Source organism: Centruroides vittatus, unplaced genomic scaffold (assembly GCF_030686945.1).
Source record: "Centruroides vittatus isolate TY-2023 unplaced genomic scaffold, ASM3068694v2 scaffold_3293, whole genome shotgun sequence".
In the NCBI taxonomy this organism is placed as follows: Eukaryota; Metazoa; Arthropoda; class Arachnida; order Scorpiones; family Buthidae; genus Centruroides; species Centruroides vittatus.
Genome location: NW_027122702.1, coordinates 898,418 through 914,714, shown reverse-complemented (window position 1 = coordinate 914,714; position 16,297 = coordinate 898,418). Strand labels below are relative to the sequence as shown.

Sequence of the window (16,297 nt, the reverse complement as noted above, 5' to 3'; positions counted from 1 at the left end):
TTCCATCTTAGTTTGTCAATTAAGAAATTAATAATTTATTAAAATTATTATTATTATTTCTAAAAAATTTTACCATATGTTGCTTTTCAGTTTCTGTTACCATATCCATTATTGAGAGATCTGGAGTAGAAAATCCTATAATTATTGGACCAAAAATTTTTGCCAGTTTGCTTATCGGCATCTTACATTTTGGATTTTTAGCAACTCTATGTAAATAAAAAATTTAATGATAATTTATTAAATATTTAAAATTAAATATCTTTGAAAAAAAATTCAGTTTGTAAAATTTCTAGTTATTAAAAGCACTTTTATACTATATTATTCACAGATATGAACATAACATCACATCTGTATAAGATGAACAGACAAGAAGTTATCAATATTTGGATGACAAAGCTCTCAAAATCTCACGCCAATACTAGATATGACCAGTAGTGATAATTGAAATAGTTAACAAAGAGTTCGCTAGCAAAAAATTTTTCCCTGACAATCACCGACAAATGAAATGGAAGTTTTGGCTAGAAATAAATACAATACCTTTTCTTGTGATATATCCAGTGGTGATATTCAGCGGGTTCGCACAGGTTCGGCCAAACCCGTTGTTAAAATTTTCAGTTTTCCGAACCTTGTTAAACACACGGAACATTTCTCAGTGGTTTTGTTTTTTTTTTAAATATATTAAAATATACGTATTATACTCTGTAATACTACTAAACCAGAGCCTTATACCCCGTTCGCACCGAGCATTTCAATCTAGATTGTGAGCAAGGTCGGAGACTATGTCTTGGTGGGATCTCTCTCAACCGTTTCAATCTCGACCGAAACGAGGTTTACTCGCGATCGATTCAAGAGAGTTCTTGAAACTAGATCTAGTCATAAGAGAGATCCCACAATCTCATGCACGCGAGATAATACAAGATGGCTGTGGAACACATGTCAGGCTATGGACAGCGAAATAAAAAGGATATTGTATTACGAGAGATGATGACATCTGTCTATTATCAGCAGTGCCATTCGGGGTAAAAAATTTCTCTGCCTTAAAAAAAATAAAAAAGGTCAAGAGCACTAATATACTATTGTTACCTGGTCTTTGCCCAGGGCTTGTTACGTTCTAAATACGCCACTGATTATTAGATATATCGCAAGAAAAGGTATTGTATTTATTTCTGGCCAAAACTTCCATTTCGTTTGTCAGTGATTGTCAGGGAAAAATTTTCTGCTAGCGAACCCTTTGTTAACTATTTCAAATATCACCACTGGATATATCTAATAATCAGTGGCGTATTTGAAACGTAACGAGCCCTGGGCAAAGACCAGGTAACAATAGTATATTAGTGCTCTTGACCTTTTTTTTTTTTTAAGGCAGAGAAATTTTTTACCCCAAATGGCACTGCTGATAATAGACAGATGTCATCGTCTCTCGTAATACAATATCCTTTTTATTTCGCTGTCCATAGCCCAACAGCCATCTTGTATTATCTCGCGCACATGAGATTGTGGGATCTCTCTTATGACTAGATCTAGTTTCAAGAACTCTCTTGAATCGATCGCGATTAAACCTCGTTTCGGTCGAGATTGAAACGGTTGAGAGAGATCCCACCAAGACATAGTCTCCGACCTTGCTCACAATCTAGATTGAAATGCTCGGTGCGAACGGGGTATAAGGCTCTAGTTTAGTAGTATTACAGAGTATAATACGTATATTTTAATATATTTAAAAAAAAAACAAAACCACTGAGAAATGTTCCGTGTGTTTAACAAGGTTCGGAAAACTGAAAATTTTAACAATGGGTTTGGCCGAACCTGTGCGAACCCGCTGAATATCACCACTGGATATGACTAAAGCATACCCATCATCCGTACTTAACATCAAATTTTCAGTTTATTGTTGCAGTTTTAAATCCTACTTTAAGCAGTTGTTTTCATAATAACTATTAAAATTTGATCAATTCAAATTTATTAATTGTTGTCTTTGCTATCTGTTGACAATGATAATAAATTTGAATTAATCTAATCAAAATTTAATCAAATTCAAATCATTAATTTAATTGGTCTATTTTAAACCAGATATTTTTAATAATAATTAGTAACTAATACTTATTCAATTTGTTTAATGGTCAAATTATCTTGATTATAATGATAATCAATTAAATAAATAAATTCAATAATTAAAAATAATTATATTAATTTAATACATCAAATTAAATTTGATAGTTTTGCAACAAACAATTTAATAAAGAGAAAAAATGTGAATTTAGTATATTCTAAAAAGATAATAGAATACATTAACTAACTTTTGAAGATGAAGAATAATGTAAGACAATGTATCTCTGTTTGGTCTTGGCAACTGACTCACTGCTTGATGTATATTATTTTGACTGTCTTCATTATCTTTCATTTCTATTAATGTTAAATAAAATTACCAATATTTATATAAAAATTTCAATGACAAATGCAGTAAAAAAAAAATACAATACCTGATGCATTAACAAAGTTTGACCATGCAGAGCTTATCAATGGTTCTTGAAGAGTTAAGAATTCCTTAACTGTACTGCATATGACATGAATATTGATTTTTGACTAAAATTTTTAACAAAAGTAACTAAACATTTAGTATATAAATGTAAAAATACATTGTTAAATATACTATGTAAGTTGAAATTACCAAATCAGGTACTGCTTGCTCTCTTAAAAATTTCTCTTTTAGTTCTATTATATCCTCTTCATTACCAGATACTCTGTAAAGACCTATTTCATTCAGTCCTCTTAATTCTATTTCCCTAATGCAATGTATTATCAAAGTAGGAATCATTGGTGGAACAAGTGGAGTATAGTCTGTTATCATGCCCTATAAAATTTTTTTTTATTTAAAGAATTAAATTTCAGTAAAAAAAAATTTTACTTTCAATAACTATTTATAAAAGTTTGTATTTAAATTGCATACCATTGTTTCTTTATTACTTGGAGTATGAGAGAAAGAATCACATAAAGGCACTTTATCTATACATTCTGGATGGCAAGCTATTCCACAGTCTTGGCATTTTAAAGCCTGTTTATAATATTTAATATGACAGCTGCAAGGTGAACATGTTTCAGGATAAATGACTAGTTTCAAGCAAAATACATGATCTTTGCCAATTAGTTTCTCTGCAGAACTGAAATGGTTTTTTTCATTGTTAAAATAAACTAATTTTTACAGCAAACTTTAACAACAAATTTTGCTTTCTTAGAAAAATAATGTAAAATTATAAGTGAAATACAGAAATAATTAAAATCAGTTATATGAATTAAATATGAGTTTAATATTATTAATTTATTTTCATTTATGAATTTACTAAAATCAAACAACTTTTTTTGTTTAAAATATTTTTATAACTATTATCATTATTAATTACAGTACTCTATATATTACTAATATAGATCTATATTGTTAGATTTCCTAAAAATCTCAACTTGATTTATGCTCATTTTCAATTAAGCTTAGATTAACTTCATCATGGTATCAAAGAAAGATTGCATTGGTACTTCATTTTTAATAAATAAATGACTGAATAAAATTAATTATAAATTAATTTATTATTATTAAAGACATATAAATAATAAACTGTTTACAAATACATTTATGTATGTATGTATGTGTATATATAGCAGACCTGGCCAACTTAAAGTGGGAGTGATTGCCTTTCATAAGTCAAAAATTTTTGTTTCATAAATGTTTAATAATTTGCCCTAATGAAATTATTCTGTGAAACATAGTTGTATTTATGTATCACACAGTAATTAACATTGATAATTAACACTAATCTGGAATGTTAATTATAGTGCAATACATAAACACAACTATATTTTTCACAGTAATTAACATTCCAGGTTATCTCTTGTAAAAACACTAAGGTATAAATTAAACAACACTGTTTTTCATCATGATAAAAAAAAATCTTATTTCTTTTTGCCACAGAAATTATAAGTTTTACTTCTCTTCAGTGCACTCATTTTGCACTAAACTAATTGTTTATGGTACAATAAAACAATTTCTAAATAACAACATAATGGCCATTAATTCAAAAGACACTTCTTCCTATCTACCTAATAGAGCACATCATTACCAACCTATAACAAATAGTTTAACAATTTCTCTGTGAAGAGTAAAGATTTAATATTCCTATTAGAATTACAAATGTTATTTGTTTTAATAAGCCACGTTTTCTGTGATTGACTAAACATAATGTAGCAATTGATCAGTCGATTACAATGAACTTGTTGGCCATGCTTGGTATATAGTATTGTGCCATTTCAGTGGTAATAGTCAGATTTTGGGCTATATGTAAATTTTTTTTTTGTATAAAGAGTTAGCAGCACTTTGGAAGAGGGAAATGTGTATTTAAAGAATTGCGGGTTGGCTGCAGGGACTTTTGGGTTTTGTCTTGGTGTGTGCAGGTGTCTTGAGAAACTAGGTTGTAAAGTGAAGTTGGTATCTACACAGACAGGTGATATCTGACTAGTATCGAAGTAATCAGTTTACATTGACAGAAATTCCAACTAGAGGATTGGAACATTTGTTGAATTTCAATCAAATGTCGGGAAGGAACATTAACTGAGAATTAGTTTTTGTGTGAGACGCACATGTCTTGGTTGGCCGGAGGGACTGGCATTGTATAAAGAAAATTGTATGAACAAATTTGTATAGTTGTAAGTGACTGTGTATGTTTCCTGTGAACAACTTTGTAAATTCTTGTATATACTGTATATCTCAGCAGATAAGACAATAGTTGAATCATAAAAAAAGGCCCCCAAAATCCGGGGTTGTTTTATAGGACAGATACAAAAAACATCAGATTGAAATTTATATAAATTAAAACCATTATAAAAAAAATGGACAAACCATAATTATTTACTAGTAGAGAGTAGGGTATGTGCACAAAATAGAATAGCCCATAGGATGTTTTTGTGAATAGTCAAGGTCTTTACCTGAATGCCCAAATCAGTGCGAATGTTTGCAATAATCGCAAGGCAGTGCTGCCAGATGCAAGAAAATAAAATTTGTTCATTTGAAAAATTACAAATAGGACATAATTCTGTATACGCTATACAGTATTATTATTCAGATGATAATCGCTGATCTAAACTAAATTCAAACACCGTTGATAGTTTGGGAGTCATCTTATAGCAGAGATATATGCTAAAACTATAAAACTTTGATGAAAATTTATACCTAGTCTTATCTGAAGGTTGTCTTATCTACCGAGATATATGGTATATATCATCGTATCTGTACATAAACTTAGTGTTAAGTTGGATTCCTTTCGTCTTCATTCCCACATGGTAAATCTTTCACACCTCTCACATCTACAATGATCTCAATACGAATATTTGTGAATCCCACAGTGTACAGATAGATATATCTGTGAATTTACTATCATATTAATGTATAATTTTTTTTAAATATCTACACAATACATCAAAAATAAATTGCAGCAAATAGAACTTATAAAAACAAATAAAATTAGGAAATTTTAACTCATATCAAAACACTACAAAATAAAATGGACTTCTATAATACAGAATGCTCTGCTTGAAAGTACCTAATTCTAATTCACCATAAAAAAATGAGTGATTTAAGATATATAAAAGCAACAGGCAGCATCTGGTGGAAAAACTCAAAGTTTTTTTGTACTGCAAGATGGCACATAAGTCAAATTGTGAGCATTATTGTCCAGTCATGGTTTCACCATAGGAGAAAGCACAGGTCATAGTCTGGTATGCTGAGTTAAAATCCATTGTTACTGTGGATTTTAACTCAGCATAATACCTCCTTAGATTTCTTTCTATGGAGTTATGTGAAAGATATGGTTTATGCGATTATGATCAGAGACTTTCAGGATCTTTAGGAGTGCATCATTGCCACCATTACTACTGTGAGACAGAACATGCTGCAGTGTACATGCAGGAAATTACTCACCACTTAATTCCGAAACTGACTGCTGGTGCACACAGAGATGTGGTAACTGGACTGCAATTTGAAAAAATTGTAGATCTATAAATTCCCACTGTTGTCTGTCTCCCTGTCTTTCCTTAATCTCAAGAAATGGAGTTAATGGAACCACACATGTTAAGGAAATCCTTTGAGGAGTAACTGTGCAAGCCTGGCCTTGAGGAAATTCAGAATTTCCTATCACCCACACGAGTCATGAGAAGGAAAATCTCTGTCAGTCAGCCATAGCATCTGATGACAATGTACTGGCTGTTAACAATAGTCTATTACTATTGTTATTGTACTGGCTGTTCTTGGATGTTTATTGGCAACAAACTGTATTAAAACTTGCTGGAAAAAACATGTGCGTAAAAGTCTATGGTACAAAGAGTGGCTAAAAAAAGTGGATTGTATTTTCCCATGTGAACTTGATCTCAGAATTAGTTAGTACCTAAAGATTGGCACAACTATTTGAGAATGGACAAAGAAAAATATTTAAATCTGTTATTATTGGTTACACCAATCATAAAAAAAAAAACAAAATACTGTAATGCGAGCAGCAATTTCACCCCATGAGAGGCTCACAGTGACCTTAAGGTATTTGGCAACAGGCAGAAATTAATAATTTGAAATACCACAACATTCATTCATATATTTCATCAGTTCCTGATCCTGACTTGACTGATGCTTTGATTTTCTTAATTTCCTTCCTATATGCACTTCTGATGTTATTAATTTTTTACAACACTTTCTTTGTTAGCATTTGGTTCAATGTCTTTCAATTTTTCAATTAAACATAAATAGGCAACTTCTTTTTTGCTTCTGTTATGAAAATCTTTACTTTCAACATGCCAAAGGCATGGTTTACTTTTGTAAATCTTTAAAAATTCTCCTAAACATTCACAGGATGACTGTTCTCACTCAGCAGCCTCACAACTGAACGGAAATGACACATGACAAAAATCAAATGGCTTTTCATTTCTACTCCAGTGGCCTATACAAGTTTGCCAAAACTGTAGTTTTCCCCACACACTAACAGGAATTCCTCAAGGCCAGGCCCACGCAGTTATTCCTCAAAGGATTTTCTTAATGTGTGTGGCCCCCTTTAGATAGGTGAAAGACAAGACCAGATATGGAAACCTTAGGGGCAGGAGGCATTAATTAACTATATATGAACTTCTTATGCAAACTGAAGTTAATTATTTTAATTAAAAAATTTTTCCCTAAAAGGTGTTAGATAGATGACTAGCACAACTCTATTGTTAAAGAAAAAGTATGATGTACAGGGGCAAGCCACACTTGAGGTGGAGAGCTTAAACTGTATTTTAAATTAAATAAATTAAAAGATGATTAAAAATTGCAGCCCAGCATTGACAATGTCACAATAAATAACTGCTCGTTTTTTTCAACAAAATTTGGTAAGTTTTTCTCTCATATAAAATCTTTGGTGAACTTATATTTTTAACCATTTAATTTTTGTTTACAGCCAAATCAAATTGGGTACTTTTGAACAGAACATCCTGTATTACAAAAAACAGATAGAAAATTTAAAGATAAAAGTGAACAGTAACAATAATTTAAAATATATATTATTAGAAATAACATTTAACAAATAGTCATTTAATTTAATTTCTCAAATATGTTTTTATTTTAAATAGAATAAAATATTAAATATTTATGATTATTGATAATTATGTACAGTGCATAAAGACTTACTTTCCAACAGGAATTTTTAATTCATCAGATTCTACTTGAAAAGGAGTGGATAGTTTTTGTAAATCTAATATATCCACCAAGTCTTGTTCTTTATTATTTTCTATATTATAATATAAAATCTAATAAGTACTTTAAAAAACTTGCATTAAGAAAAAATAGAAAGTTTTAATTCTTGTCTGTTTAAAATTTTATGCAATCAAATATGCCCTCAACTTACAATCACATTTAATACTAAGAATACAGTATACTCCCAATTATCTGGGCTAATCACAGGTAATGGAGGTATGGATAATGCAGAAACATGAATAATCCACACATCTGTTTTATTGAAAGCCAATTGTTTTTTCTTTTATTCAGTTTTTAATTTCAAATTAAATTTAACACAATAATTTACATATTATGAATAAAATACATTTTGAGAATAGTAATTAATTAATAAACTTTAGATATGATCAGAGTTGAAAAAAACTTTTAACATAAACAAAAAATTCAGAAAAATTTATTCAACTAGTGCCTTACAATTCACAATCAATTTCTTTTATTATTAATTAACAAAGAATGACAGGTTGCTAGCTAGATATCATCATAAATTTTTCATATTAATAATTTATATTTATAAATTAATAATAAATTAAATTATAAATAATTTATTGATAAAGAAATGATTTGAAATACTTTCTTCAAAGAAACTTACAACTTATTTAATAAAAAAAAATACAGTACACACATAAGTAAAACAATTGTTCAAGAATCACCTGCACTCCCTGTACATGTTAGGCATTTAATTTATGCCTTGGCATTCTGGAAGTAGTTCTGATGCTCAAAATACTATTTTAAATAATAACAGTTAACAACACAGCTTTTTTACTGCTAATGTTTGTATTCCTGACATAAAATTTTTATTAAGACCTAAGCATGCATGAATAATCTACACATAAATAATCGAGAGTATACTTTTTGCTTCCTTATTTATACACATTAATATTACTTTAAAGTTTTGATAAGCCTGTAATTATAACATCAGTTTTTTAATGTATAAAAAAACATGATACCTGATTTAGGTGATGACTTAGACGTGTGATTTTCTGACAGAAGAACAAATTCGTTATTAAAGTATTTTGTTGTTGTCACTCTACCTGATGACACAGTTTCAATTTTACAGTTAAAATCTCTAGAGTTTAGATCAGTAATAGCAGTAATAACTGAAGTCTCTCTACTAACTATATTGTCAATTTTCTGAAAAAATATAATTTAATGTTATTTGCAAAAACAAAAATACACATTTATAAAATGATTGTAATATTTATAAATTGGATTTATTTTGATTACATTAACTAGGAAAATAAAACTGAGCTCTGCAGCATAGTTTTTTTTTTGTTTTGACTTTACACAAAAACACAAATGTGATAACATGCTTCTAATATTCTGTCTAAAGCAGTGTAAGAACCATAGGTTCAGAGGAGTATGTGCATGTCTATCATCATAACTGACAAAAACATCAAGAAATGTTTAAAACACCCTCATGTGCAGCCAGCAGCCTACCAATGCCAATAACCAGAAAAATTCATTTCGTCAAGACATTTTGCATATTAAATGTTCATCATAACAAAATAAAAAATTGTCAGAGATCAATGTAAATTGGCAGCAATTGCAGGACTTAAAGTGACTCTCTTTTTTAGCTTTTTTAGCTTTTTTTCATAGCTCCTCTCTTTTTTAGCTTTTTCTGAGAAAAACACACTTTTTTAGCTTTTTTCACTTCCCATGTGAAATTTTTTTTTTTTGTAAATGTGCTCAGGAGCGAAATAGCAACCAGCACTTCCCTGTATGCCTTATGGACCGTGCGCGACATGTTAAGGCACTGTCGTATACACATGTAGTGTACTACATTTATATAGACTAACAAAACGAGGAGCTTCCCAAAGCTTGATACTTTGCACATGCTGTAGGAATTTGCACGTGGGTTCTCCTTGCTTGTATCCTTGTGAAATACCGATCTCCGCAGCGCTTCGATATAATCACGCTGCATTAAGTCAAGTACACTTCTAGTTTGAGTTAAGAGTGATTTTTATACAGCATTATTTTTAGCATTTGTATTTATTTAAGCACAGTGGACAAAAGAAAGAAATAGATTTTATCTAATACTAACAGTAGAAACTCATGTTTTAGCAACGGAAAATCGTACAGAACCCAATACTTTCTGAAGTAAGTTGCTAAGCAAACTTCTTCTCAACCGCCTGCTATTCTTTAGCTTAAATGATGACATTTACTCATTTTTGACTACCATAGAAAAACCGAAAAAATAATTGTTGAGCGATAATAAATTTGATTTCTACTGTTATTATTAAATAAAACGTTGTATGACACTCATTTCAAAGCTTGTATCTTTCTAGCTCTCTGTAAAATTAAAGATCGAGCGAATCTCGTGCTAGGAAATACAAGATTTTAAACTAATATCCTAAATATTAATAACTTCTGTAGAGATAATCTTTAGACAAAGACAAAAGTTTGGTTTTAAGTGGGTGCTTATATATTTGGCATGCACCATGGTTTTCTGCATTCTAACGGTGTCCTTCATTTTTCATTTTGACAAACTTTAAAACTCTTCATGCACGTGCGCATTTGAACAGCTGCGGTCAATCCAGCACCAAATTAAAAAATTAATTTGTAAATATTTAGCGTCGAAAAACTGCTATTTTCACTTTAATCTAGCTTTTCGATATGCTTCTAGTCGAACTCAGTCAAAAAATTAATTTAATTATAATTTATTGAAGATTTTAATATTTTAATATTAGAAAGTAATTAGCATAAATTACATGGTGTCATGTCTCATCTTTGCTCCCGTTAAAGTTTATTGTCCTATACACGCGCCAATGTTTGTTTTTACTTCTGCTGGGGTTTTATTTCAACCTCGACCATTTGGTTACGCAAAGTGGGGAGACGAGCATCATGTGATCGCGTACCTGACTTTTTACAAGTTTCCTTACCTCGAAAGAAACTTATATTTTTTTCTTGATTTTAATTATTATTAATTAACTTTTTTGATGGATTCTTATATCTTTGTATTATCTAAAGTTGCAGATATAAATGCGTAAAACTTTATTTAAAAAATTGTTTTTCTTATATTTTAAAATTCAAAAATAAATTAAATATCAGAAATGCTAAACTATAAGTACAGTGTGTTTTACATTATCATTGCGAACAGATACAGCCAATTATTTCATAAACGTATTTATTGTTTCAATTTTTATAAATTATTTAATTTGATGCAACGTAATCAATTAATTACTGTGGCGCGTTAACATGGGCATAGCCAGGAAAGGGCATGGGTGGGCACACCCCCCCAGTTAACCTGGTGCCCCTTCCCAGAAAATTACAGCTTCTACTAGGCCCCCCATAACAACACGTTAATTAATATGGAGGCGAGACTCAATTCAATTACTTTTTCATTTCAGACGTTAATTACAGTGTTATTTTAATGTAATTTTATACATAATGTATGTTTATTATAATTAATAAATCTATATAGGAATAATATCTGTGTCTAATAAAACAAAGTGATTATAAAAATGAAAAGCATGCGTTCCATCTCGATCTTTTGTAAGCGAAATTTTATGATTTTAATTTTTAAAAAATGAGATTTTTATTTATAATTTCTGTAATTTGATCTATAAGAGCAAAAAACTAAACTTATCAAATATCAACTCTCTGTAAATAATTTCATCATTTACTTATTAACGTCAGATTTGTTAAATTTCATGGGATTGTATTATTTTTCAACTTTAGGGTTCCCCACTGTGAAGGACAACAAACTGCTAAATGTTTAATTACATTGTTTTCATAAACTCTCTTCTCTGTCAGTTGTGGGTCGAATGACTAACAAATTGTTTTATTGTATTCAGGGGAATAGATTTGGAGACTAGTATTACCAGTAATGAATGCTGTAATTTTATTTTTAATCATTTAAAAAATATTGATAAAATTACCAAATAAATGATTGGGTCACAATTACTAGTGATATTGCTATATAACAGACATGGGCAAACGAGACTCCGAGAGCCGCGTGCGGCTCTTTTTGAATTTTATGTGGCTCTTGCTGAAAGTGTTAATTTCTGCTTTTTATTATTATTTTTACAGTTTTATTTCCACAATTTTGTGAAAATATGTTTATTAAAAAAATTTAATACTTGTTCAATATTATATAATAAAATCCAGTTACAGAACTGCAGTACAGAATAAAAAAGTACAGAACTGCGGCTCCCATGCATTTTGCAAAACCTACATTTCGGCTCCCACTGAACTTTTGCTTGCCCACCCCTGCTATATAATGAACATGCAACCTACTGATTCTGCCAGAAGTTGTTTTTTTTCTTCTTTAATTACATTTTTTTATGAAGAAATCAAAAAATGTGCCTTGAAATAAATGGCATTTGAAATTTGGCATGTTATATGGAAACACATTCTGGTAGTTATGTTACTATTCCATTTGCTTTGCTGTGTAACGGTGGGAATTCTGTACGGGGCACATGAAAACTTAATGCGGGCCTGTTCTGGCTTAATGCAGTCTTACTGGTCACTTTTCTGGAGTATAAACTCAGCCTAACTATTTTCATATTTAATCTTATCAGTCCACTTAATAATCAATCTAATATCATATGCAATGTTATTGATACAAAATATGTGTTCGTTTGTGTGTTTTTTTAATAACGCCTGTTTTCGTTCATTTTAACACTATTAGCTTTTTTAGCTTTTTTTCAGTGTGAACTCTCTTTTCTCACTTTTTTTTATTGCCATGACTGCTTTAAGCCCTGCAATTGGAAACTTGATTGACATATAGTGTGTGACATACAGTAGCTTACAACCAGCAATCAGTCCATGGACTTTACATGGCAAACTTGACCTTAAATATATCAGCCTTCATCACAATATCAAGCTTGCTGAGTTGTACATATTTGCAAAAAAAAAAAATCATGTTTAATGATCATGTGGTTGCTTTAAACTTTGATCACAAACAAAACACTTTGACTCATGCAAAGTTCTGCTCAACAAGATCAACACTATTAATAATAGCACCTAATGAAATATCTAAATTCAATTCTACTGTACAGTCAACTTTTTTATATTTTTAATTGTTAAAATGGTGCCCTTAATGTAATGCTTAAGGCTACTGCACTGTATATTAAAGAATAAATTATATATATATATAAGATTAAACCATACATAAATTATTTTAAATATATTCTTAAAACGGCATACAATGTATATTGTGAATATTTTATATCATAGTGATTGGTCATTATTATTATTATTATTATCATTTTTATGTTTTTTTTTTTTGTATATACATATATGCATTCCGTTTCATCCGTGTCAGAATTTGAAGTATCATTGTGCAGGTTATTTGTTTTGCGGTACCATATCACCCTTTGACGGGTGCTTGTAAGCGAACAGAGGATTGGTTGACTCTGTACCATGTGGCCGTAGCCCTAGATGGCGGGCAATATAAAATGCAGTGCTACATGTTACAAAGGACCTCTTTTTTTTTTTTTGTTGGCCAGCTCACCACCTGGACAGGAGAATTGTGGGACTTCCAAGTAAGAGGTGAGGATTGTCACTCATCATTAAGAAAGGGACAAGGAGATGGCAAATTAAAAAAAGGAATCAACTTGCATCTGTATGGACAATTGGATTTTCGTCTAAGTTCCCTTACCAAGGAAAGGTTATTGTTAAGATGAATGTATAGTAACTATTAATTCATCACGAAGAAAGTAAAGATAATTCTTTTCTTGTTTCCATAAACTACACGTGGTTTGGAAAAGAAAGTCAGCATGGGAATGACCTTGTGGTATACTCAACGATCACCTACATATGAGTATTGTGTAATTTATGTGATTTGTACATAATTGTAGTCGTTACAAGTGTAGATATTGTGTATCAATGATCCTAATTATTATAAAAGATAATATAGAGATTGACAAAATTTCAAAGTGTGTTTATTTGAAAGATCCTTTAAACTCTTGCCTTAACACAACGTCAGGAACATTTTGTTTGTTCCTCGACACTACAATATACAGCAATTCTTTAAATAAAATTATATAGAAATTTGGGTAAAATTGTAATCATAGAGTAAATTTAAGATTCAACACATCTATCATACAAACATTAACATAATTGTTTTTATAGTAAAACTTCAAAACATAGAATAATAATTTTATAACCCTTAAAAATTTAATTAAATGTATAATACTTATATATTCTTTATCTATTTATCGTTTGGTATTTATGTATATCTGATATTTCAATTTATCTTAATATATTATTCTAATAGATATTCTTAATTACTGTAGCTTTAAATATCCTAAATGCCCACCAGTAGTTGAGTGGGTAAAGCTACTGAACTCCGATAGTTGATCATGTGTTTGTGCCTCACAAACAGACTGGCCAAGTAGTTTTCTGGGGCTTTCTTCAAATATCTAACACCCAAATAGGGAGCAGTTCCCCCAAAGAGTCCTCTCAGGAGTCAGCTCCCTTGGCAGATTGCCCATATGTTGCATTGCATTCCATCAAATCAACCAAAATTCTATATCACCGGCAACCAGCAATATACATATTATTTTAAAATGCATCATCTTATCAAATTTCATAATTTTATTAAGTTGATGTTCTATATTCTACTTATTACTAGTGATCCTAACTTATTGTATGTGGTGTCTATAGGATAAACAACAAACTATTACAAAAATTTTTAAAAAAGTGATATAAAAATCAAGCCTATAAATTTTTGAAGTGTAATTTAAGCATTGTTCTGCAATCAAAACAATAATTTATTTGTGTACTAAATTTTGTTCATATTTGAATAATGCCTGTATAATATTTATAGCATAATTTACAAACATTTGAAATGTATAGAATTTAAAATCAACCTGAGATTTTCTTCTCTTAATTGAAATCTTATCATTAGTCAAACAATTATTTTTTTTCCTTCTGGATCTTCGACCTTTCAATTGATTAGCATTTCCAGAATTGAGGGTGTCATCTATTTTATCAAAACTTACGTCAGATAGTAAGGATATAAGACTGGAAGATTTGTCGACTGTTTGTAGTCTGTGAAAATTAACATATTTTAATTATTTAAAATGTAAATTAAAAAATTTAAATAAATTAGTAATGGTTAGTTTATTTAAACTATATGTTTAAATTCTAAAAAGTTTAAATATTTAATAAATGATTCATGTTAATCAATAGCATTTCTTGCATTCATCTAAATGCTTATCTATAGTAGCACAATTCAGTTTTATTTTTAAATTAGTTACTTATTTTTATCACAGAAAACATTTTTATAAACACATAGAAAGTTTGACAAAATTATTAATCAATCATGTACACAACAAAACAATACCAGCACACTTGAAATTAAGAAATATTTACTATTTATTAATTAATCAATTAAGAAAAATAAAATAAGCTAAAAAAATTGGAAATTGTTCCAAGCAATTTAAAGCTATTGTTTATGTACGGTACATTCTCATTTTATGTATATTTACCTCATTTATATTCAATTTACAAAAATTTTGTTAATATTAATTTTTTTATACAAATTACCCAAGTACATATTTTACAAAAAAGTAATTTCTTGAGAAATAAACAAAAGCATAATCCACCAAATTCAACAATACTGTGAAAAGGGTTATTTCAATAATTTATACAAACAATTGGAATCTTGCATCTAAAATTTGAAAGATAAACTTATTTGATTGTTAGCAGACAAGACACTCATTCATCAAAAGCAAAGAGTAATTAATATATTTTAGCTAAAAATTTGTATGCCAACTATGAGAAAATGAACAATTTCTAATATATAATGAATGCATCTGCTGCTAATCTAAAAGAACACACTATTTTAAAAGCAGTTAAGCAGTTCATGGTAAAAGTATTACATTTAAAAATATTTTATTGTTTTCAGTTGCTGATATAAAAGCTGTTGACAAGACACTAAAAGATTAAATCCAAAGCTTACTCATATAATTTGCTTGGCTTGCAGTCTTAACATGATTGTTGAAAATGTTCAGTTGCAGTTTTCCAATGTAATACATTCACCTTAAACATGAAGAAAGCATTTGAAAGGTGTGTGAGAAGAGTTACATTATTTAGGGAATTAAATCCAAATTTAGTTTTACCTCCCGAATCAATAATTATTTATGCATTGGTATACGTGGCTTATTCAGATAATTACAAAACACTAGCTTCATATCTAGTTATGTGAAAAGTGACTAATGTACTGCTATTGATATTTTGCAAACGCTTCAAAACTTCAAGGACAGAATAAAGTGTTTATTTCAACTACTTTTTCATTTCTTATTAATGCAATAATTAAATTTGAAAGTGAGAAGCTATTACTATCAGAAGCAATAGGAATAATTAGTGTCATTGAAGAAAAGCTGTCAGCAGTTTCTTGAAGAGGTAAGAATGTTTTCAAAATTCAAGTCGGTTATGAAAAGTAATCCCAGTTTAAAAGAGCTTACATACATTGGTGCTATTTTGAATGGAAATGATCAGATACATTCAACATTAACATATAGAGAAATGAAAGCATTGAAATAAGACACTACTACA

At 29.6% G+C, this 16,297-nt stretch overlaps 1 protein-coding gene across 4 annotated transcripts in view; it reads right to left on the bottom strand.

The window, feature by feature from the left end:
- Positions 1-16,297, bottom strand: part of LOC136988365 (rac GTPase-activating protein 1-like) — a 41,906-nt gene that overhangs the window by 7,092 nt on the left and 18,517 nt on the right. For 3 of the 4 annotated variants that reach the window (XM_067286254.1, XM_067286253.1, XM_067286255.1), the window contains exons 6-13: positions 14,608-14,788; positions 8,740-8,923; positions 7,688-7,787; positions 2,945-3,155; positions 2,666-2,848; positions 2,478-2,580; positions 2,295-2,400; positions 74-206 (exon numbers count right to left, since the gene is read on the bottom strand). In XM_067286254.1, the coding sequence (XP_067142355.1) occupies positions 74-206; positions 2,295-2,400; positions 2,478-2,580; positions 2,666-2,848; positions 2,945-3,155; positions 7,688-7,787; positions 8,740-8,923; positions 14,608-14,788 (1,201 nt within the window). The remainder of the gene's footprint in view (positions 1-73; positions 207-2,294; positions 2,401-2,477; positions 2,581-2,665; positions 2,849-2,944; positions 3,156-7,687; positions 7,788-8,739; positions 8,924-14,607; positions 14,789-16,297) is intronic. The other variant, XM_067286256.1, reaches the window with a different exon arrangement.